Source organism: Branchiostoma lanceolatum, chromosome 2, assembly GCF_035083965.1.
Source record: "Branchiostoma lanceolatum isolate klBraLanc5 chromosome 2, klBraLanc5.hap2, whole genome shotgun sequence".
In the NCBI taxonomy this organism is placed as follows: Eukaryota; Metazoa; Chordata; class Leptocardii; order Amphioxiformes; family Branchiostomatidae; genus Branchiostoma; species Branchiostoma lanceolatum.
Genome location: NC_089723.1, coordinates 4,936,421 through 4,961,234, shown reverse-complemented (window position 1 = coordinate 4,961,234; position 24,814 = coordinate 4,936,421). Strand labels below are relative to the sequence as shown.

Genomic DNA, 24,814 nt, shown 5'->3' with positions numbered 1-24,814 from the left:
TGGGCCCCCCTAGTGGCTTGCTAATGGTACTGTAGCAGAAGTTGCGGGTTCGATATCTTGTGTTCTGGACATGCCATGGTCTTGATTTTTAAGTGGTAGATAGCTCTTGGAAGTGAAAGTAAGTTGTGTAGGTTTGGGCCCCTAGCAGCTTTTTTGGAACTGCAGAAGCCGATTTCATTTTTATCATTGTCTTTTTCTTGACTTTTCTAATGGTCATAGATTATGATACAATGACAGAAGTAATTGGGGATCAAACTTGACCATAACCTCAAAAGTATCTATTAGGATGAATGATGAGATGACAATGTCATGCACAGATGTACATTTTACATCTAGAGGTTACAGTAATTGTTCAGTACTTAGCCAAAAGGAGGTGACTCTCGCTAAGTTTAATATTTGATCTGCGCTCATCCTGTATTAATTGTCTTGAGAAACGAGATCTGAGAAAAGAAGAAATTAGAATGATGAATAAAAAAATCTAACGCTTTATACAAGATGGTGTCAAGTAGGAGAAAAAGATTGGTGATGATTCAAACATGCAATAACAGTCCTTGGACCAAACACTTCAAAGAGTATCAGTAAGGCCATCTATAATACTATTTATAGCTGACTACACCAAAAGTCCAGACCTTGCAGCTTAACCCTGGCCTTCATGGTTTAGGTAAAAAGTTGTAACTAATCGGACTGCTATTTCACAGCGGGGTAAGAGACAAACAGAATTGTACTGGCTTTGGTTCAAGTCATAGAAATTAGCAACAGTCGCAGCTAAGAATTCAGGGTTTGGTGCATTCAGTTTGGTGAATGTGTACAATACTTCAGTTCCTCTTGTGTGTAACTTAATTGTTATTTCCTAGGGCTATGATTACTTGTGTCATGGATGTTTTATCAACCTACATGTATGGACTGATTAGTTTGGCCAGTGAGTTCGTTATTTTGCTTGTTTGTTTGTTTGTTTGTTTCTTTGTTACAAGGATTAGAAAATTAGATTTTCATGATGGAGGGAGAATGAAGAAAATTCCCAAGAAAATTATTTATGTCTTCCATCTTCATACTTCATACAATATACATGTCTTAGATGTACAGTGACTGATATGGCTCATGTTTAGCTACAGAGCAATTTGTTTGTTTACATCTATCAACTTTGGACAATGCCATGGCATGGCAAGTTGTAACTGAATATGATATTGTATCAGACTCAGATCTTTGGAATAACAATTCTTGTTAAAGAGACTGTCCTGCTATACCCAAGCACATTTTGTCACCTACATGTACATGTGTATGGTAATGCATCTTCTAAGCTCTCTTACTGCCCGATGTCCTTGTCTAGGTAAAAACCACAGATGAGTTCGAGGTCTTTAGTGTGGATACACTAACCACTTAATCCTGTTTTTGTAAGGGGGATCAGGACAGATTTGCCTTAAGAGGTATTTACCCTCTGCCAGACAATCTTGCCACCAGTTCCAACAAAAACACAGTCTTAAGATGGCCTTGCTGTTCCAAGTATCAGATGGAGAAGAGGTGCAGGAAGAATGCTACTTAATGGGAACCATGTTGGTACAAGTCCTTCTCCCCTGACACTATGAGACAGGAAGGTTAGGAGGGGGAGGGAGGCCTGAAGTTTGTATAGGAATTCTATCAGCCTGTGTAAAATGTTGGGCAGTGTGGGAGAGACAGGGTTGGAGTGAGGATAAGTAAGTTTAGAGCCTGAGTTACATGTGATTTATGGAGGGTGGGTCCTCCATGGACACTTGTGGCATGTTGTCAGGTTTGATTCCACCTGCATGTTATTTGTGAAAAGATAAAGAACCCTACCTACATGTACATTGTATATTTTTCACACAAGGCCTGGAAGAAATACAGCACTACTTAGTAACATAAACTAGCATTCAAATTCCAATTATTGCAGAATGTGGACACACGCTACTGTCACTAACAAACAAACAAACACCGTTTACATGAAGGGAACAAGTGACAAAGCACAAACCTCACTCACTCAGTTAATGCAGCATAATTTCCACCCAAATCTACCCCATCTGCAAACAGAAGGAATAGTTTTAGAATCTTAAGCACACAAAGTTTGTAGATGAAACAATGTAAGATTTTAACTACAATACCCCTATCTATGGTTCTGTTAAGATGGTGCTTACACACTGAGATGAAGAATAAATTGTTCCAGCAGTACGTACTTCCCATGAGAAGTATTTTTTATGTCAAAACTTTGATTCCTTGATTCTTTGACACAGTACTTAAAACTCAGGTCCTGAGTTACCCATGATTAATGTGCTGCGGGCTGTGAGGAGACACTTGCGACATGCTGTCACTTCAGATAGCACCTACCTGTTTGTGAAGGGATTAAGCACCATAGGTAGAACTTAGATACAGAAATCTGAGATTGCACGCAAACCTCTAGCACAGGTTCTCCCCAACATCTTTACCATATCTTCAGCAAGTAAATTTTATGGATGACATTCTCTGCAGACTCCAAATTTAGTGCACGTGTGCAAAAAAAACAAGTCGGGCAAAAAAACAGGACATCCACATTTTCAAACTTGAATACCATAAAGCATGTATGTCATCCATAAAATTTACTTGCTGTAGCCTAACAGATAACATAAAATGATGGAAAACGGGAATGGGGAAAGAAATTCAGAACACAATTAAAGAGAAAAAGTTTAATTGTTTAAGTTGAATGCTCCACCATCTTAGACACCTGTACAAAAAGAGGATGCAGTGTTCAAGTCAGAGTCCAGAGATTTCCTCATCCAGACCCCCAGATGGTGGGGAAAAGAAGACGATAAACTGAAGAGTGAGTGAGTGAGTGAGTGAGTGAGTGAGTGAGTGAGTGAGTGAGTGAGTGAGTGAGTGAGTGAGTGAGTGAGTGAGTGAGTGAGTGAGTGGGTGAGAGCTGGAAGGACGTTAGGAGGATGGCTGCTGATTGGACCTGCTGGGTCAACCTACCTGCAATCTTCATGTGTTGGATGACATGGGATCCCCTAAGTTTAAGTCATCTATTTATAGAGAGGAGAGGTCTCAGCTCGCTGTGATTGATGGAAGCGTGGTCAGTAGTGGCAGTCGTCACCTCTGATGACCCTTACCTGGCAGTAATTGGGCCGATGAGGGGCACGAGCCCATGACCCTGGGATTTAAGAGTCACCATATCAGTGATACCACCTACATCATGGGCTGTAGGCCTTGGAGGGAGTGTTTGTACTATATACACACAATATATATATATACCGTATGTGTACCGGAATATCGGCAAAAGCGGGTGGGCAGATGCCGAAGTTATCCAAAAGTTGTGGGGTCAGTGTGGCGTAACGGCAGGGTTTTCGGCCCAGAACCCAAGGGTCCCCGGGTTCGAATCCCCTGATGCCACCGATCTTGTGCCCTTGGGAAAAAGGCACTTTACACGACTTTCCCCACTCCAGCCAAGTGTAAAAAACGGCTATATTATATATTATATGTGTGTGGGTCACAACATAAGCAATAGCTGCCTGTGTCCCACTTGTATTGCACTGTTGCAATTCTAATGAAATCCAAAATCCAAATCCAAACTAGGTTGGCTTGTCTTGCAATTGCGCAACTGCTCAGGCGGGGAAGGAAAAATCGTTATTGATTGAGTCCGCGGAGCTGGGGCCTACAACCCATGACTACATGAAGGCTTTTAGAACAGATAGGTGCAGCACATGTCTTTGCCATGCCATGCCTTAAGAAAACCCCTGAGTCTTCCTTTAGAGATACATGTACTAGGAAGTCTGAATGCAGAAATGTTGATATACAAGTCATGTAGATATGCAGTGCATCAGGTCTGAATTCTTTTGTATATGCGGAAGTAGGTTCTTTTAATCTATGATTATGTGGCCAATCATGAGGATTGGAATTCCCCTCAGTGTTCCTACTGTACTTGGTAGTTCCACTTTACCATGAGGGTCTGCATGGGGGGTCCCGACAACGCTTTACACTAAATTCAGAAGAACCTTTTACTTATTGCGCTAAAAACAAGGAAGGCAATCATATAAAATTTAGTCGCTCAACTACATGTAAGGATTACGTGCATAAGACCGCTTTCCCTACGAATTACGGGAAATCGAAAATAGGCTGCCAACGTCTTACAGAAAAGAGCATGCAGACCCTCTACTATATAGTTCCTTTAACAGCTTCCGTGTGTGTGTCCTTCCTTCCTTTGTTCCTTCCGTTTGTCAACATGATAACTCAAGAATGCTTAGATGGATTGTCTTGATACTTGGTAATGTGGGTAGGTCTTCTTGACAACTCGAAATGATTGGATTTTGGGTCCCCTATTAACTTGCTATGGTACTGCAGCGGTCTGTGTGGCCAGAATCATTCGTCGGTCCCGTTATTGCATCCAACACAAACATGTTCTAATGACATGCCCTGGGATTAAACGAAGCGTCTGGTTAAGCTGCCCCCAGGTACAACAGTACAACAAAGTCTGAAGAAAGTTAGATCCAGACATCATTATTTTCAACAAAGGGTATTCATGTGCAAGTGGGTCGAAGGTTCACAATACTAACAACATTTTGTCTACCGTTTTACGTGTATGTACCTTTCCTGTCTGCCTTGTACATGTGTGTTTCATTTCGCAACTTTTCTCAAGGACTTTTCAGAACAAAAAGTTGAAGGAAAGCCAAGAGGATTAGCCATTGGCTTTCACTGGGAAAGACACAAATCACAAAGATATAGTTATATGTACATTATGAAAAAAGCACAATACTAACAACATTTTGTCTACCGTTTTACTTGTATGTACCTTTCTTGTCTGCCATGTACATGTGTATTTCATTTCCAAACTTTTCTCAAAGAATGTTCAGGAAAACAGTTGAAGAAAAGCCAAGAGGATTAGCCATTGGTATGCACCTGGAAAGGCACATTGTGGAAAGTACATCGTACATAATGATAACGAATATTGAAAGTATTGAAATATACAAAGGAAATCATACTACATTTGTTAGTATCATTCTGTAAGGAGTTTATGTTTCGCTGTTATTGTTATTTGGGGGGGGGGATTTATTTGTAAAAAGTTATGGGTAAGCCCAGTTTAGACTTTGATGGAAACCTTAAAAGAAATAGTTATATATGCACTATAAACATTGATGCAATCCCCTAGCAGTTTCTTCTCTTAGATCTAGAGTGCAGCTTGTCTTAAAGATTAAGGGTTACAATAATGATAGGCTTTGTACTATCTGAGCAAGTCTAGCTTTGAAGTTTGTGAAGAAATGTGTAGTTTTAAATTTGATCCGTTCCTATACAAACTACATTGTGTACATTAATTTTTCTCTTCGCAAGACATCAGCCATAAACACAAAAACTTTTTACCTAGCAAAATGATGTGCTACATTTCAAACATTGACCGTAGTCACACAAATCTAATGTGATGTCCTCAGTCAAATTGGATTAAGTATGTTTAAACTTGGAGGGCTTAAGAGAGGATTAAGTTGACAAATCCAAAGGGACAGACTTGATATTATCTTTCAGGGGAGGTGTCCATATGGCCAGATCTGGTGACCTTGGGTCATTTCGGAGGGACAGCCCGGCCACATGAAAAGCTCAGAATGGCAGGATTAGAAATTCTCTGAATTTTATCTGTCATCTGATCGGAGTTGCACTGAAAGATGTTGGTTGAGCATGACTCGGATACATGTACATGTACATGTGTGTCTTGTTGAAATAAATTCACCGGGATGCTCTCTGTTTCAGCTCCTTTTCTGTCTTCCTCCTTTCTTTTCTTTATCCTTTGATCCTTTCATCTTATTTTTTCTTTCCTTTCCTTCCTTCTTCTCTTCTGTGTACCATTACATGTACTGATCATGATCTTAATCCCTGTATTTCTGGCAATTTGATTCTGTATTGGATCTAGTCTATTACATGACTTTTATTTATACACACTGTACATTATGCATGTATTTGTAGGTTCTGCAAAGTTTTAATCTTCCTATGTGGCTTGCCAATCGGGTTCCAGAACTCTGACAGGTTCACTGGGATTGGAACCCTCGACCTTGTGATCCAAAATTGTCTGAGCTCCAACTTGGTCCAAGCTATTTGACCAGTCCAGGGCTGTCTCCAGGACCCATCTCTCCGTCCCAAGATGGAACAGACCTTTGCTTTTTGGGACAGAAAAATTTCACTCTTTCTGTCCAAAAATCTTAACTTTATTTGTATCTGTATAGCCGGTATAACCGCCCTTCGGCGTAACACACCATCATTTTATGTATTGACATGAAACTGATGAAAATGTATTTTCGTCAGCTTAGAACGACAGTTAAAACCCTAGTCCTGCTGAGCCCGACAATTGTCGGTTTGCACATGCTTGTTCTGTATGCTAGCCCTGACAATTGTTGAGTTGAGGGTATTTCTAGAATGAGTATGTTGCACCCGCGCATTTGTAAAGCAAAGTAACTGAAAATGAGCAGCATCCAACTAGTACCCTTAGTTTCAAAGGTGTCTGGGCACTTCAGCAGTGGGGTTATATTTTTGCTCTGGAAATCCAGCAGGACAAGGGTTAACAATGAAAGTCAACAACATGGGCTCCCAAACAATGAGCAGGTCAGAAAAAAAAATTTAAAGAAGGAGACAGCCTTTGACCAGTCCTTGCTAATCTGCTGTCCAGTGGGCAGCCACTGTATGTTTTGCCCCTTCCCAGGACGGGAGTATTTATACACAACCGCAGACAAGCAAATGTTATGAAAAGGGAGCAGCGACAAACAAACACGGAGACGTTAGGAACACTTTACATGGCCTCCCATAGGGATGACAAATATACTCTCTTCTTGAGGACTGTTTTGTGCTTTTTGTTGGGGAGACAGAGTCCTTGCAAGCAAACATTTTCCTGCATGGAGATGTGAAAGAATACAAAAACTACTGTCAGGTTGTACAAAGTATGGTTGTACCAACGTAAAGCAAATTACATAATTAAGGAAATTGTAAGGCTGATCTTTTCTGCAAGCTTGCACACGTGACCTGATGTTGGTTACCTTCGCAATTGATGCATGAAAGTGAGGTACATGCACATGTTCAATGTAATTGATGCAGACTGGACATAATGAATTTTGAGTTAACTTTGTAATGTTAAGTCTTGAAATTTACATGTATAATGTATACATTTTTCTTATTCTATCTTTCTTCCTACCTTCCCTAACTTGGTCATCAGTCTTTCCCAGGGCTTCAAGGAACTGTAAGCTTCTATCCCTGCTGCCGCGCCGCGTGCCTGCGAAGCTGGTGTGTTACCCCTAATGGCGGTTGTACCGGCTATACAGATACAGATACAGATCCCTGTCTGGCCAACACATTGATTGGGACATGTGTTAGATGAACAATCATGTATCTGCCTGTCTGGGTTCTTGGCTAACATGATAGGGACATGTGCTACCTGCATGTCTGGGTTCTAGGCTAACATTGATTGGGACATGTGTTAGATGAACTATCATGTATCTGCCTGTCTGGGTTCTAGGCTAACATGATAGGGACATGTGTTACCTGCATGTCTGGGTTCTAGGCTAACATTGATTGGGACATGTGTTAGATGAACTATCATGTATCTGCCTGTCTGGGTTCTAGGCTAACATGATAGGGACATGTGTTACCTGCATGTCTGGGTTCTAGGCTAACATTGATTGGGACATGTGTTAGATGAACTATCATGTATCTGCCTGTCTGGGTTCTAGGCTAACATGATAGGGACATGTGTTACCTGCATGTCTGGGTTCTAGGCTAACATTGATTGGGACATGTGTTAGATGAACTATCATGTATCTGCCTGTCTGGGTTCTAGGCTAACATGATAGGGACATGTGTTACCTGCATGTCTGGGTTCCAGGCTTACCTAAGAGGGACATGACAGTGTTACATGTACCTGCATGTCTGAGTTCCAGGCTAATACTGATAGGGACTTGAGTCACCTGGATGTCTGTTTAACATTGATTAGGACATGTGCCAGTCTGTCTTTGGTTCTAGGCTAAAATCATAGGGACCTGTTGTTACCTGCATGTCTGGGTTCCAGGCTAACAGGAGAGGGACGTTTGTCCCCTGCATGTGACCTTCGAATCGTGCCCCCAGCTGCTCTGTTTGCCCCCTCAGACAGAGCACATGTATGACATACATGTAAGGCCACCAGATATCTGGGAGCCGCAGCTCAAATATGCCACCTGTATGTCTGGGTTCCAGGCTAAGAGGAGAGGGACATGTGTCCCCTGCATGTGACCTTCGGGCCCCAAGCTGCACTGTTTGCCCCCTCAATGTATGACAGAAGGCCACCAGATATCTGGGAGCCGCAGCTCAAATATGTACCTTATCCCCCACCTGTGTGTCACTTATCTGCAGTTTACCTACAAAACCTGGGGAGGTACATGGACAGTCTGAGTGTCTACATGTATTTTGTCATGTGCAAAACACTGGTTTCTCGCCAGTTAAAACTGTCCATATACGTAGACCACTTGGGGAACTGATAGAATCTGGTCTATGTGGACAGGTGGTCAATAGAGTACATTTGTATAATACAGGATTCTTATGCTTGAATCAATGAAAAATTTACAAAAAGTGGTCACATTGGTGAGGTTGTCATTTGCACCGGTTTGACTGTATTTCTTAGCCTGAGTGTCATCCTGTTTTAGTTCCAGGCTCTGCCTTCACCACATACGTACATGTAAATTGTGTAGTTGAGAAATGTTTGTTTCAGGCACTAAGGCAACTTGTTACTTTGATAATACCAACACTAGGTTTTGAAAAACAGCCTAAGCCAAAGAGTGCATTTTCACTCTATCATGTAGAAGAAACGTTGAACTCAATGAAAAAAAACCCTCAAGTACATGTATGCTGGGTACAATTTCTTCTTTCTTTAAAAAATCGAAGGTAAACATGATGTGTAGAATTACACTTGTTTTACCTAAAATGTTCAAAATTAATGCAGACCTAGAAATGTAACTTTAATTTTTTTTTCTCTACAGCACTGAAGAAGAAACTGCTTTTCTGATCTTCAAGCCAAAGCTGCAATAAGAACTGATGCCTACTGATTCCTCAGCACAAGAAAAGTCAGGTACTCTGTGATTATCTAGTCAAGTTGTTCCATTGGCACCACATCATTGTGCAATAGGGCACTGACAGAAAGTTTAGGTATAAAGAAGAATCTCTGAATGTATCATTCTGTTCTCTGTCCAGGTGCCAATTTATGTTATCTTTGTATCTGAGAGATGACATTCCAAGCAATTAAGATTAATTTGATATTACTTTCAAATGTGTGCATCTTTACAGTTCATTAGGAAAGTGAGAAAAGTGGATATTCATGAACTAAGCTTAAGAAAATCAGATTGCATATGACTAAGCAGTATGTCAAAACTCTGAAAGAAAGCTAAGATATGTGCAAAGTTTTTGTCAGAAGTTTATATCTGGATATCAAAAGATGATTTATTTGCCTGTTTCTTTCCTACAGTAGTGTTGTGATACTTTTAGTTTGTTGTGTTAGCATTTATATAGTAGGTTACCCAGAAAACTTCCCAAACATTTTATGTTGACATATCTAAGAGACTTTCATAGAATATGTGGTTAAAGAAATATTATTTCACGTTTTTCGTCACGTAACATAAGTTATGCACTAAATACTGTAACACTAACTTTGATTATTATAGCATATGAGACTAATATAAAAAGGAAAAAATTGATGTCTTATGGGCCTATTTTTTTCAAATCCAGATTTTAACAGCATTTAACTTTACATACTTTGAACTATGATCATTTCAGTTTATGTGTGTATTTATACGTCATGTAAATGCTAGGTATATGTTGTCTTTCCTTTCTAGTGTGGCTGTGGTGTAACATACATTCATTCTTCCGTCTGGTCAAGCTTTGAGCTTTATTTAAAGTTATTCAAAAGTAACTACAGAGTAAAACACTTCCAAATCATGTAAGAATCTAAAACACCATTTTTATTGACACTGACCACAATACTGACTTGGATACAAATATTTACTGTACTGTACACTATGTGTGATAGTGTAATGGTCCATACAAGTATATCTAACACATTAAAAGTTGAAGACACTTATGTTGTTAGATGGTTACAAAATGCAGTGTGTATATCAATCAGTAGCCAGCATTTGAGAAAAGTAAGTTTGCATCTAATCCTGTCCTTATTACTGTAACTCAGTAACGTTAACTTAACACTCTCAATCAAAGTAAGTAAACTAACTTCTGTCTGTGTTAAAGAGACATTTTCATAATGCACTTTATAATGTGTTGCTTGTTGTTGTTCTGTACATTGTTTTGTCAGTTTGTGGAACATTTCAGACCTCATACAAAGTTTGTCTTCAACTGTCAATACTGTACTCAGACGTGTAAAAAAATGATGCAATGTGAAATCACAATTATCAATAACATCTTATTCATTCACGCAAACGTAGAACATGAAAAATGTAATAAATAGCCTTGTTGTTGTTACATGTACATGTGTGTGTATGTGTCTCTTGTGATTCTACCAGTAGAGATCCCGAGAAGAGTCTGTAAATTCAAAGACAGTCAGAACTTTTCAACTTCACATGTCACTTTAGATCAATGGATTGACTTAAAATATAAGTTTTATTAATGGGAGACTACCTTAACACATTCCTAGCATTTGGAGTCTCTACTGGTAGTCTCTAACCTGATGTACATGTAAAAAAAACATGCGTATGACTTGCTGACTGTGAACCAATACTAACGGAATCGGAGTAACATGTATGATGCCATCAGGGTAAACATAGTGCAAAATGTCTACTAAGTTGTCGTCAATCTCGATGTTGCAGGTGATTTCACACTTTTGTACTTGAGCAAATAATAACTACTTGGGATAAAGTACCCAGATGCATGTTAGTACATGTATAATATGGATGGTAAACAATAAAGCCATGATTTCTTTCACTTCCCAAGCATGTGTCATACTCTATTCAGTCAAGATCTTTCTTCCTCACAAAAAAATGTGTTGACATTTGAAAATACATGTATTCTATACTTTTTCTTGGCACTTAGGAATATGACTGTATATCCAGTGGTGATTTACATGTGCTAGCACTGAAGATTTGGATACTTAAATGCATGTAATTATCAACCTCAATTCCCTTTATACTAAGGCTATGTCAAAAAGTACACCAGATAAACAACTTGAAATTCAATAGAGTAAAATTTCTATGATGTAAAAAGAAACATAAAGGAAATAAGAAAATTTTGACTCTCAGTAAAGGGACTGTCTACTAAATGGGGTTTGCGGATTTGATGGGGTGGTCTACAGGGGTGGGCTAGTGGGGTGGGCTACCTCAGCATCTACCCTTTCTGGACCTCAAGGCTGTGCATGGGGGTTTAGCATTGAATGGAATTTCCTTGAGGAAAAGATGGGTCACTCTGTGGGAGGGCCGGAAAGAATGCTTTATTTTGCTGAAGGATCATATTGCTTTGGGGATGCTACAGTGGGGGGTGGAGGTGGGCTATGAGCATACTGCATACATTTACATCGTGCAGGAGTTTGTTATCCCTAGTTTTAGATTTTTAAACATGGAGGGCTATGTTCCCTGTTCCTTTATATACTGCTCAGTCAGGCCAACAGGACAGTAGCATTGTGGCTACAAGAAAGAAATGAGCAACAAAAGCAACACTATACATTGTACAAACACACACACTTAAAACATTCCAACTCATGCACACTGACACACATGACCACAAATACATTGTACATTGTATGCAAGCACATGCATTCAGGTACATTCTAGTCTAAATGTGAGACATGTGTTTTGAATTTTGTCAAACAAAGGCTCTCTCATTCCCTAGCTGTTCTATGCAACTTCCAGTTTATTTCCCCTTGTACCTCTTCCCTAAAATCCTAATTAATTGTATACTGAGTACTTAGAAGTTTGTTTATGATAAATGGCTTTTCTACCAGTCTTGGTGCTGTTACCTTCCCTCTAGCCCACCCACAGCTTGACCCAGATCCTCTTCAAGGAAATTCCATAAGAGGCCAAACCCCCATGCACAGCCTTGAGGTCCAGAGAGGGTATATGCTGAGGTAGCCCACCCCACTAGCCCACCCCTGTAGACCACCCCATTGAATCCGCAAACCCCTACTAAATGTTGAATTTGTCTTTCTTTTCTGTCATTTTGACCAAACTGGTGAAATTCTTGAAACCAAAAACATACAATGTATGTACTTTTGTCCTCGCTACATCATAGATGGTTTATTGTTGTTACTTCTTTGAAATTCCTGCAATAGATTCCAACACCTTTAACTACTGATACATGTTTAACCTTTTACATCTTGTCAGTAAAAAAAGTAGGTACACAAAAAGTACTGAAAAAACAATAAATACACAAACAAATAACATAAATTAGACCAAAATATCTTACATGACATGTTAATGTAACCAAATATGATCTTGTGGAACAAAACTGAACGTTGAAAACTGAATTGCTGCTTGTGGTCCAAGGTACATGTATATTTCGTTGTACCCAGTGTGTTTCATGGTGTTAAGTTTCTTTCATAGGTCGGTACACTTACATTCCTTTGTACAATTACAAACAACAGTATGCTTATAACATTTAATACTTAAGTTACTATATGACAGAACCTTAATACACATTCGTACAAAACATACACGTATTCTTACTTAACTTTCTTTCTACCTTAAACACATTAACTATTATGTACAATATACCCAAACTGTGGGTTCATAACAACTTATCGATTTCAGCATAACAAAAAATTCTCAAATATCGATAAAACAAACATCAAAAACCTTTATACCAGATTCAGAAGTGAAGAATAAACAAAACAAAACTTTTACTTCGCAGTTGCGGCATTGTTTTGATATTTGTGAAGGCAAGCCAGTTGTCTTTTCGGAAAAGTTATTCACAACTGTCTCTGGTGAAAGTGGTGTGGTGCAAGTTATTAAAATTTCAAGCTGTCATAAAATTCATACAGACCAATAACATGTTACTTGTATGTTCAACGATTCAGAAGTTGTGCATAAGCAGCAAAATACAGAATGCATGTTGTAGAAGGGGATATATTGTGAAGTATATCTCTTCTTTGTCTAAGACATTGCAAAAGTGTATGAGGCACAATTAGTAAAGGCACCAGATGAATTGCAGTACACAAGTCATGTACAGTACAATGTACATGTACACACCATTGTACATTGAATCCTATACCATTACCAGTGATATGGAGAAAACACCCAAAAAAATGTTCACTTGAAGTTAAAAACTTCAGAGCTAGTCAGTTCCCTTTGTGTAATTTCTTGAAAATGTTTCCCATCATTTGTGTTCTAGGCACTGTTATACATGTCTTGTATCTGGTAGGCACAAATCAGACAACATTGTAGAAACCTGAATATTAGTAAATATGGTAGTACTAGAAGTGTACAAGTATAGAGCAATGGTTGCTACATTCAAACCTTCAGGATTGCAGACTGGATAAAATTCTTGATCATTTTGTATGACCAAGAACATTGGTATGACAGAATAATTTGCCATCATCTCATTCTAAGTGGTGTGTTACCAATTTTTTCCCAACTGTTTTCACTAAAAATCTCTCAGCCTAAAATGAAGTTTGACATCATGAATCGTTTTCAATCAATCTCCTTAAAAATATCCATAAAACCTAAGACATTATTACACAGTCATGTACAATGTACTTTGATGCTTCTGAAAAGTCTTGATACCCTCAAAGATATTGCAGGAGAATCTGGTTGGCCGACAGTGGTCACATGACAATCCCTGTGATGTAACAGTGAAGAGAGGAGATTGCACTGTTCTGCAAAGCATGATGGGATCAGGGGCACCCTGGCACCATACACATCCACTTTCCTCCTGAGACTTCGTGCTGTAGTAGAAAAAAAGAAACAGAAATTTTAAAGATTATGAATGTCTTGTGATTGAGATATACTATTACTAGCATCTTTAAAAGGTAAAGGTACCGGTAAAGGTAGTCCCATGGCCTTTTTGAGTCCGTAGGGGCAGTGGATTGTTATCCACTGTGTCTAGGGTACGGTATTGGAAGGTAGAGCATAACATTCTCCTTCCACTTCCTTTTCTTCCCCAACCTAAGTCAGGTACCCATTTTTACACCTGGGTGGAGTGAGGAAAGTTGTGTAAAGTGCCTTTCTCAAGGGCACAACATTGGTGACATGTCAGGGGAGTCGAACCCAGGACCTCTGGGTTCTGGGCCAAACACCCTAACTATTACGCCAACATGACGAAAATGGAGGTATTGTTTTGGGTCTGTCTGTGTGTGTCTCTGTGTGTGTTTTTGTGTTTCCAGATATTTTAGGTCAGCATAACTCAAGAACCCCTGAATGGATTGATTCGATTTTATTTTATTAGAATTGCAACAGTGCAATATAGGTGGGACACTGCGCCCCCTGGTTGTGTGACCTTGGTACTGCAGCGGGACTTTAACCTTTAGTTTTTTGTATATTTTGACCTGGACATGCTATGGTTTTGATTTTTTGGTGGCAGATAGCTTTAGCTATCGGAAAGAAGTGGTGTGTAGGTTTGGGCTCTAGAACGGCTTGTTCTTATTGTCCTTCATTCTGACTCATTCAGTCTTTCCAGCTGGTCCACCCACCTGTCATTAATGTGATGTGATGTTTTGAGTTCAAAAGATACAACTTATGAGGTATTAATCATTCCCAGTGACGGCCATGACCCATTCTCACAAGTGTTGTCATATCTAATGACCAGCTAGATGTTAAGTTTCATGGACGATTAAGTACTGATCAGAAACAATTAAGAATGGGAGTGAAAACATTTGCGCCAAGAGGATTAAAACAACTACAAATTGTGTTATTACTTGGCAATTGGTATATCAAAACAATGTATGGCCTCCACTACATATATACATGTAGTGGCATTCATGGTGGTGTCTCTATACAAACTACCATTGGATATTTGAAACATACAAGATATATGTAGTACATTGTGTTCGTGTTTTACCTTTGCACCAATTCAACACCTTTTTTAGGGAAAAGGAAGGTTGAACCAATTATTTTCTAATATCTTCTCATAATTTCTCTGGACAGTTCATGTAGATAATATGGCTCCCTTGTCACGCAACTACCGGGGTAACAAACATGCTAACCTTCACCAATCATTGTACAATGATGCCATTTTCTATACACTAGAAAACTTTCAGTACAGGTAACACTCATTAGTTGAAAAAAAAGACACTTAGACAAAGAGGTTAAAGCCATAAGTTTGTTATTAAAAAAAGTTAAAGTGATCTCGAATCAATTTTGATATTAGCTCAAATGAACAGATAAGCTACTCTTTCACTGGTGGTGACAGAAGCCATACAATATGTTCAGTATTTACAGGTTCATTGCACCGGGGAAATTCTTGTAGCTCTTTTCGACAAGTACAATGAACAGTGGACCATAGCTTGACGTCTTGTTCTAAGGACTGCGACCTTTTCCAGTAGCATGCATGTCGGATGAGCGACACAGCCAGGTTTCAAACTCATACATTCTTGGTCCAGAGGCAGGGTTGCTAACCAATGGACTACGCACACGCTACAGCTGGTGTGATTACTGTTCCTCATAAACATTACTTATACTTATAGGCCGCAAGTACAATGCATGGTGGACTAGGGCTTAACGTCCTGTCTTAAGGACTGCAACCCTTTCCAGTAGCATGCATGTTGTGTGAGCTTTACAGCCGGGATTCAAACTCATAAATTCTTGGTCCAGAGGCAGGGTTGCTAACCACTGGACTACGCATGCTACACCTGGTGTGATTACTTTTTCACTGTCAGCTGGGGTACATGTATATAAATGCTTCCATTCCAACCCTCTGGTGCTGAGGCTTATCTTACTTCCCTTAGGAAGATTAACCTTGTACTAAGAGGTTTAGTCAGGTTTAGTCACACTGTACCGGTTCCCATGTCATCAGCACTTAAAGAAGGTTGAAAAGATGCAGAAACCAGGCTCACAAAGTTTAGTCCGTCTGTGTGTATCATGTGAACATGATAACTTGAGAGGGCCTGGATGGATTACTTTGATATTTGGTATGTGGGTAGGAATTCATGAGACCTCAAAATGATTCTAATTTGGCCGCCCTAGTGGCTTGTAAATGTTATGGTAACTACAGTGTTGATAAATCTTTAAGGTTCACTTTTACATTCTTGTCTCACATATCAGGGAAAGGAATAGTTAATTGACGGAAATCTTTAAAGGGGGTTGGAAAAAAAAGTTTCAGGCTGACAGACCTTGAGCTTTGAAAGGTATATTACTCCTTATCCTGTCCTTACAATGTTAGACAGGGACACAAAATACGTTTTGTATCAGGATTTATCCGGCCTTGTCCGTGGTCGATGTGTCATCCTCGTCTTCCCTGCTGTCATTTTAAGATTAGAGATCGGCTCCTTCAATGGTCTTAAGAAACAGGATGTTGCTATTGTTGGGAGCTTCCTCTATTGTAAGCCTGGATTTGTCAGATTTATCTACTTGATCTTCTGTACAATTGTCGCCATTGTGAGGTGTAAGACCCGTACATGTATCCTCAAAGGGCAAGGGAAAGCCTATACACCTGTGCTGTGAGTTTAGCAATGACCTTTAAATCCTTCGAGGCTAAGCAAGTGATAGTCCGTCAATGGCTTCTTTCACCCAACTTTTTATACGATACAATTTTGTTGCATGTTATCCAAAGCTGTAACAACAGTGTGTTTTGTTAGGAGTTATCCTGACGTTACATGTATGTATGAAGGTAGCAATTTTGTTGATGTGACATATACTTTTGGTGTTAAAAAACAATGTTTCCTAGAGGCCGAGAAGAATAGAAGTATGCAGAAACTTATGGAAAACAAAATTGATAAACTGATGAACAACAAAGGCCAGATACAGAACAGGAAAATGACTGAACGGAAAGCAGACAGCCTTACATAATCTGGTATCAACGTCAATTTCTATCTAGCTGAGTTTGCATTAATCCATCTTTTATCATGCACCTCCCTACCACACCCAGAGGTTGCAGTATCCAGATTAAGAGTTTTAAAGTTACATCAGTTACTTTGGTAAGTCTTACAGGCATGGACTATTCCAACTTGTTACAGCAAAGCTGGAGAGATTTGGTAGAAATGGTATGCCACCCATGGCTCAAATTATATAAAAGCTTGCAACAAGTATATAAAATGTAACACGTTTAAGTATTGTTAAGGCAGGGCTTTCTCCTAAGTCAAAAATCACATCACTTCCTGGCTCTTAAACCGTAAATTGCAACTATGTTAAAGAAAAAATCCCATGTTACAATCAGAATAGATGCTGAAACGACTACTCAACATCTTTATACGATAATTACATTTGATATGTTGATATCCCAGATAGCTGTTGGCCTTTAAGAACACAAAATTGGAAGACAGCATTCAGTGTGGAAATTCGACCCGTATTTGAAAGGGAACAATGTTGGAAGTCTATTAGAATACCCCGAGATGCTGAAATGACTATTGAACATATTTATAGGATAAAGTAGGTTCGATATGTTGGTAATGCAAAGAACTGTTGGTCTTAGATGGAAAGACAGCATTCAGCGTTTGGAATTTTTATCCCTATTTGAAAGGAAACATTCTTGAAAAAGATACAATGTACATGTAACAAGAGCTGAAGATCTTTTGTGTCATTTTTGCAACTTTGATTGAACTGATCTTGACCTTATTAGGTTACTAAGGTAAAGGTCTTCTTTTGGAAGTTGGATTGGGCTTTAAGTGTGGTGACTTCAGTTTGGAAACTCACTTTTTAACTTTCATGGCTGTAGTGTTCAACCATCCAAAGGTTGAATTAGTCATTGCCTTGGCATCTCCAACATTTGTTACAGGATAGAAATGTTACAAACCATGGTTTAAAGGATTGATCATTGATTCTCGGAAAAGATAACCATTATCATTCCTAAATGTTTGTTATAATAAAAGGTATAGCAATCTTCCCTGATACTTAGCTTACAGTGTATTTCATATTGACCATCCCTGCAATCTACAAAGATTACCCATCACTGCTACACAACTGTACTAATATATATAAACTTTGGATCTGGAAATTAACAGATCAGAGCAGAATGGATGAAAGATAATCATTATCATTCCTAAATGTTTAACATATCATTCCATGCTTTGGTTATGTTTTGTATGTATACTGACTTATAATTTTATCCCTAAAATCTACCCCTACATTGCTACCCAACTGGACTAAAAGTAGGATCTGGCTGGAATTGAACAGATCAAAAGGGGCAAAAGATCATTCCTAAGTGTTTATCATATCATTCCATGCTTTGGTTGTGTTTTGTATGTCATCATCATCATCATCTTGGTTGCCCCCAGATGACCCCACGAGGGGCAAAGTAAGAAAGGGGGGAGGTCCCAGGCTAGGGCGGGCAGGCCTCCAGCCTGGCATGGTAAGACTCAACAGTGGGAGCCGTCACAACCGTGCCAGGCTGTGTACATTTGTATGTATACTGACTTATAATTATATCCCTACAATCTGCAAAGGAGACCCCTCATTGCTACGCAACTGTAATAAAATATCTGAAAATGAGCAGATTCTGAAGTTAACCTCTGATCAGGCTGCCTTAACAATGTCATGGGGATTAAAGATGACATTGGCCAGAAGGACTTAACTAGGAAATCACCACTCTAACCACAGGGTGGGGGATTAGCTTGGGAGTGGCCAAGCAACTATCAGGGCCACTAGTTGTATGGAGACCATGACTGATAAGGTTTTTACTGTGGTTCTTCTGAGAGCTTAGTGGGATTTAGCTTTATCTTTAGCAGTCTACATCTTGACTGTGGTTTGGTACTAAACTGCAGATTTGTAGACTTGGATTACAGTGTATGTACAAGACGGGTTTCAATGGAATGGAAGCTGAAATTGTCAAAACTGCCCAAGAAGACCACTTAGCAGACTGCTAAAATCTGGTCTATGTGGACAGGTGATCACTATACTATAGACAGGACTGTTAAACTTTAATGCTTATGTCAATGTGAACAATTATCTAACTTTTAAAGAGACCATCAGGAAGTGGTGCCAGATTTTCCTTAGGTAGAGGTGGTCACTTGTAGTAGTACAGGTTTGACTGTATATGGCCAGGTGGTCCTTATGTACAGGTAGTCACTAGTACAGGTTTGACTGTATATCAATGGCCAGGTGGTCCTTATGTAGAGGTAGTCACTTGTACAGGTTTGACTGTATATCAATGGCCAGGTGGTCCTTATGTACAGGTAGTCACTAGTACAGGTTTGACTGTATATCAATGGCCAGGTGGTCCTTAATATGTAGAGGTGCTCACTTCTACAGGTTTGGAATTGTAGTCAAGTATTATTTGAGATACTTCTTGCATAATATTTTTGTATTGATGAAATACCTGTACAAGTAAATGTCACCCACATCTTCCAAAGTAATGATAGAGTCTGCAATTTTGTCTGTCGTGATGCATTAAAGATAGGGCACCCGTGTCCCCAATTTCAATGTCTTAACTCGCCTATTAGCAAAGAATCATTTTCATCCCTTCCTTCCTTCCCAGAAGATCTTGGGATTTCCAAAAAGAGTGTAAATGTCAACTGGTGCTTTGTTATGCACAAATTAGGCCCTCGTTCCCTCATACGCAGTTTTGTTGCGCTAAGCCGTGCCTTTGATCTGCGTTGAACACGACTCCGAAACAGCTGGTGGGAATGGGGGGATTTAGGACGAGATTTGGGGTAGGAGACACGTAGATGTCATAAAGATATTCAGAAGGACAAAAGTCGAGCAAAGAGTCCTGCCAAGAAAATCATAAAAGTGGGAGAAGAGAATTCTTATCTTTAATTTAGAGTCAGAGAAAGTATGAAACTGTTCGGTGCCCTTTAAGCGTTTTAAACAAATGAGAAGAGGGGCATCTGGCCAGACAACTGTTGAAACTAACCTAATCCTTATAACCATGAAACTGCCAAATACAGTCAAGTGACCATCTCTACATACAATATATGGACCACCTGGCCAATGTGACCACTTTTTGGTGATCCCTCAGATAATTTTTATCATTGAGACGAGCATTAAGAATCCTGTCTATAGCCATCACCTCTTCACAAGGACAACCTGGCCAGTGTGACCACTTTTGGTGGTCCCTTAGATGATTTTTGCCATTGACACGAACAGAAAGAGTACTCACGGTCTGAATAGACCACCTGTCCACATAGACCAGATTTTATCAGCCCCCTGGTCTTCTTGGACAGTTTTGACTAGTACTGTATTTACATAAAGTACATGTTTGACCTGGCTAGTAACCCACAATGTTACTGGGTTAAAATGCTTGATATCACATAACATTTACATGTTATTTTTGGACTCAACATTGAACTGTTGTGACATTAGTCAGGAAGCATTACATATGGAATTCGTAACCCACATTTCAAATTGACTTCAATGCTCCTTGGAATGCATCTTACAGCATGCCTGGCATCCTTAGAAGTAGGATGGTCAGTGTCTTGTTTAATCCTCCTAACAGCTTTATGATCGCCCAAGGAGAATGCCTGATAGCTTCCGACCAAACTTGCCAACACTCAGATTTTTCCCGTATCACGAATTCCTTCTACCACATGAAATAATTGCAGTTATAAAGAACCTGATGACAGGAAAATGGTTTCTATCTAATTTACATGTATGTGTCAATTTGTGGGATATATTTTGTTTTAATCTGTGCTTGCTGTCACCAAAGTATGCACATGTGTGATGAAGCTGTCATTTACTTTGCAGTTCCTAAGGCCACACAAATTGAATTTTGTTGGTTTTCAGATTTAAAAAAAATACTGTACATGCATTTAAGTTTGCGTGGTTTTTATTTCGCGCTAAGGTGAAAATGGAGTGTTTGCGATGGTTTTAAGTTCCCGGCAGCGCTTTAGTCACATTCTGTTATAGTATTGGAAAAAAGTGTTTGCGGTGGCTTTTAATTATCGGTGAAACGGCCGGCGCGAACATAAGACCAATGCGAACATTTCTGTATTTACAGTACCATATAGTATTAGTAATGCTAGATTGGGAAATCTTAAGGAAAGGCTGTTCTTTGGTTCACACAGTTTCAGATTGTAAGATCCAAGTTTCCTCTCGATGTTTTGTTTTCGTCTTGGCTTCTTCTTCAATTTTTGCTTTAAGATGTCCAAGAACCAAGGAAGTAAATTGGTGTGGCCTAAAGAAAGTGTACATGATGTATAAGGAAGTTGTAAATAACTGCCTTGTACATGATTTTATCCAGCTTACATTCCTACATTTTTGTCTGTCATGACCCTGCAACAACTTAAGATGCTTTGCATTTCATTTTCAAGGATCTATTTTTGGGGATTAACATCTTTAATAGTGCATGCCTCAGCACACGTACATTTTATGTGTGGCAGGGCTGTTGACTGTAAGGGAATATTAATGGTTCTATGCTTAAATGTTAGATTGTACCAGTCGGAAAGAGTAAATATGACACTTATACAATACCTTGTAGTTTAAGAACTGACATATTCAAGCATAGCCTGGTTTCAGCCAAGCCCCGTGTTGCGTTATACAGACTAATTCAAGCAGTATTCTATCAGATTGAAGACATGATACACATATATAATTATTTCATTATTACCCTGCTGTACTTCAAAGTCCATAAAAGTGTAAGCTAGTGCTTCCAGAAATCTAAAATAAAAGCACAATCATTGTAGTAAAGCTTCGACAATATCATTGAATTGAATATTTCAGGCAACTCATGTCATCTTGTGATATGAAAAAAATTGACTTTTGCATGGTTGAATTCATCCCTTTCCAGTACAGTCATGAAACAAGATGCTAGGGGGCCCAAACCTACACCACCTTCCTTACATCACAAATTATCTGCCACCAAACAATCAAGACCATAGCACGTCCAGGTCAAAAGTTACAAAAAACAGAAGTTCTGCTGCAGTACCGAGGTCACACACCAGGGAGCCCAAAATCGACCTTGACCTTCAACTTCTCAACACCTACCTACATACAAGCCTCCTTTGCAGACTTCCTAGAACGGCGGTATATGTATTGGGGGGGGGGGGGGTGAGATAGGACGGCGGTCATCCCTCGGCTACACAACTCCCTCGGCTACATAACTCCCTTGTGTGTGTCACCCCCCCCCCCCCCCCCCCCAATACATATACCGCCGTTCTAGGAAGTCTGCGAAGGAGGCTACCTACATACCAAATATCATTGTAATCCATCAAAAGATTCTTGAGTTATGCTGACTACAAACATCCGGAAACACACACACATACATACATACACACACACACACACACACACACATACGAACACACACACACACAGAACTACATCTCCATTTTTCATGGCGATAATAAGAGTACAATACCATGTGGTAGACAACCAGTACATGAACATGTAAGTGGCAGTTCCCCACACGTAAGGAAAGTGGTAGTTCCCCACATGTAAGAAAACTGCACAATTTTTGTGCTTACACCTCCTGCCAAACCTCACCTGTCACCTAAACAGTGTAACCTCCAGTCCAAGGTAAATGTGAATGAAAGGAGCCAGACCCGGACAGAGATCTCTTTGATCCACTGTTTTTACATGATAGGTAGACAATGATTTTGCTTGTCACTGTTTAACAGTGGGGTTCAAGCGCCACTAACTGACCAGTCTAACTTTTCCGGACCTTTTAGCCCAGTGTTTATGGTATGTGGCCTTTAGACTGGCGAGCCCGGGTTCGATCCCCGGGAGCCAGGATTCTGTTTTTACTCGCCTCTTGTGTTTCAACTGTGCACCTTCATGATGGCCAACTAACTGTTGGAGATCTGTATACAGTACGTGCAGAAAACCTCAGTAGCCTACATTTCTCACTCTTGCTGATATTGTTAGAAACTGTGATAGTAACACTATCTGAAAGCCCTACATTTCAGCTTGTTACTGCATGTAAAGGAACCCAACACACTTATTGAGAAGAGTAAGGGTGACGCAGTGTGCTTGTGTCATTATTAAGTGATGCAGCATTTCATTTTCAAATTTTGTGCTTCATCTGAAGCATTATGCTTTGATTTTGACAGAAAAGAAAGTACAACAAAGTTTGATCTGACATTCAAAATTAAGAGTATGCCTCACTCTATGATATTTTATTTTTGTCCAATCATGCATGTACAATGTTATGTATTTGGTGGCTTTGGTTTAAGAATTGTCAGAGATTCCAAGTGTTCAGGGTCTTTCCAAACTTTAAGCCCCCAGTATTTTAGCCTGAGTACCATCCTTCGTAGTGACCGCTGGCTCACAGTTAGCAAGCAATTTTTTTTTAGCCAGCAGCCACTACAGAGGACAGTACTCAGACTACCAGTATTTAGTACAGAGGTGCCGTTCCACACAGTATAGTATTGCCACGGCCAAGTATGCCCCGCCCTGTAAGCATGTCCATGAACCCTTTACAAGTTCAGCTCCATTACCCTCTTGAGAGACATTTTCGGGTCCCAAACAGATTCAATCCAGCTTATTAACACTTTGAACTTCCCATGGTGAGTGATGGCACACGCACCAGTGGGACCTTAAAGTAATTTGTGCATTAAGATAACACAAGTCTTTTCTTAAGGAATGTCAAAGTATATGTATCAATCTATTGCAAAGTAAGAGTTTTTACCTTCGCCAATTAAGAAGGCTATGTTTACCGTGCTGTTTATTTGTGTGTGCCTGTGTTTGTTTCCACCATAACTTGAGAAGCCATGGATGGACCCTCATGATATTTGGTAGATGGGTAGGGTTCAGGAAAACAAGGTCATATTTGATGATGGGCCTCTTAGCGGCTTTCTACAGTACTGTAACAGAACTTCTGGTTTTGAGTTGTGGATTTTTGAGTGGTGGATAGCTCTTGTTTGCATGTAAGATCACACTAGCCTTTTCAAGGAATGTCAAATCATATATATTCATCTATTGCAAAGTGAGAGTTTTCACCTTCGCCAAGAAGGATTATGTGTACCATGCAATTTGTTTGTAGGGGTGTTTGTTTGTTGACAACAAAACATGAGAAGTTGTGGATGGATCCATATTATATTTGGTATCGACAAAACAAAGTTTGATTGTTGGCCTCCTAGCAGCTTCCTATAGTACTGCAGCACATCTGGTTTTAGTTTTTAAAAGATCCTGCTTCTGAATTGCATGTTACTTGTTAGGTCATTCAACTTCAGTCACTGAATGTGCTCTAGGTTAAATGTGTAGTGAGGTACATAGCATGCATGCCACCTCTACTTGTTAGGGTTACAGACTGTTGCAAAGGACACTGTAAACTGTCAGTCCTTTCACTGAAGAGAGCCACACCTTGTATACTTTTGTAGAGCCCATTACCCTGCACAAAAAAATGGTAGGGGTGTGTCTAAAGTGTTAAGTTTATCAAAGTATCAGACCGGCTGACTACAATAGGATTATTTTGTTGCAGTTGGGTTTCAGAAGCTCCAAATAGTCAGCCTCTTCAAAGCCGTGGGGCTTAGAATGTAACACTTAAACATAAACTCTGGTATATCAGGCCTTATGTGAGTGGAATAGTCTGTTAGTTTGGTGTAACACATAGGTTATAGAGAATTTCAAGATGGCACATGAAGCTAGATGGGGTCGCAAACTTTGGTCACACTGAAACTCTGAGGTTAAAAGTTTACTTTCTTTATGATAACTGCAAAATATGCGATATTTTGACTCTCAAACTGGTCTGTCAATGAGATAACTGGAAAAGAAATCTTTATGATTTTTTGTTTGTTGAGTAGCATTGTCTACATGTAGAGGAAGAAGAAATTAAATTTTGGGACCCCTAGCAGTTTTATTTCAAAATGCATCTTGGT

The 24,814-nt window shown here is 39.5% G+C and overlaps 2 protein-coding genes across 2 annotated transcripts in view; one reads left to right on the top strand and one right to left on the bottom strand.

Moving 5' to 3' along the window:
• LOC136427226 (cyclin-dependent kinase 7-like) overlaps positions 1-10,452 on the top strand; it is a 31,476-nt gene extending 21,024 nt beyond the window's left edge. Inside the window, exon 12 of the mRNA XM_066416006.1 lies at positions 8,961-10,452. Coding sequence (XP_066272103.1) covers positions 8,961-8,986 — 26 coding nt within the window. The 3' untranslated portion in view covers positions 8,987-10,452. The remainder of the gene's footprint in view (positions 1-8,960) is intronic.
• Positions 10,453-12,894: 2,442 nt separating this feature from the next.
• Positions 12,895-24,814, bottom strand: part of LOC136427224 (cysteine-rich motor neuron 1 protein-like) — a 56,990-nt gene continuing 45,070 nt past the window's right edge. The window contains exon 4 of the mRNA XM_066416005.1: positions 12,895-13,855. Coding sequence (XP_066272102.1) covers positions 13,805-13,855 — 51 coding nt within the window. The 3' untranslated portion in view covers positions 12,895-13,804. The remainder of the gene's footprint in view (positions 13,856-24,814) is intronic.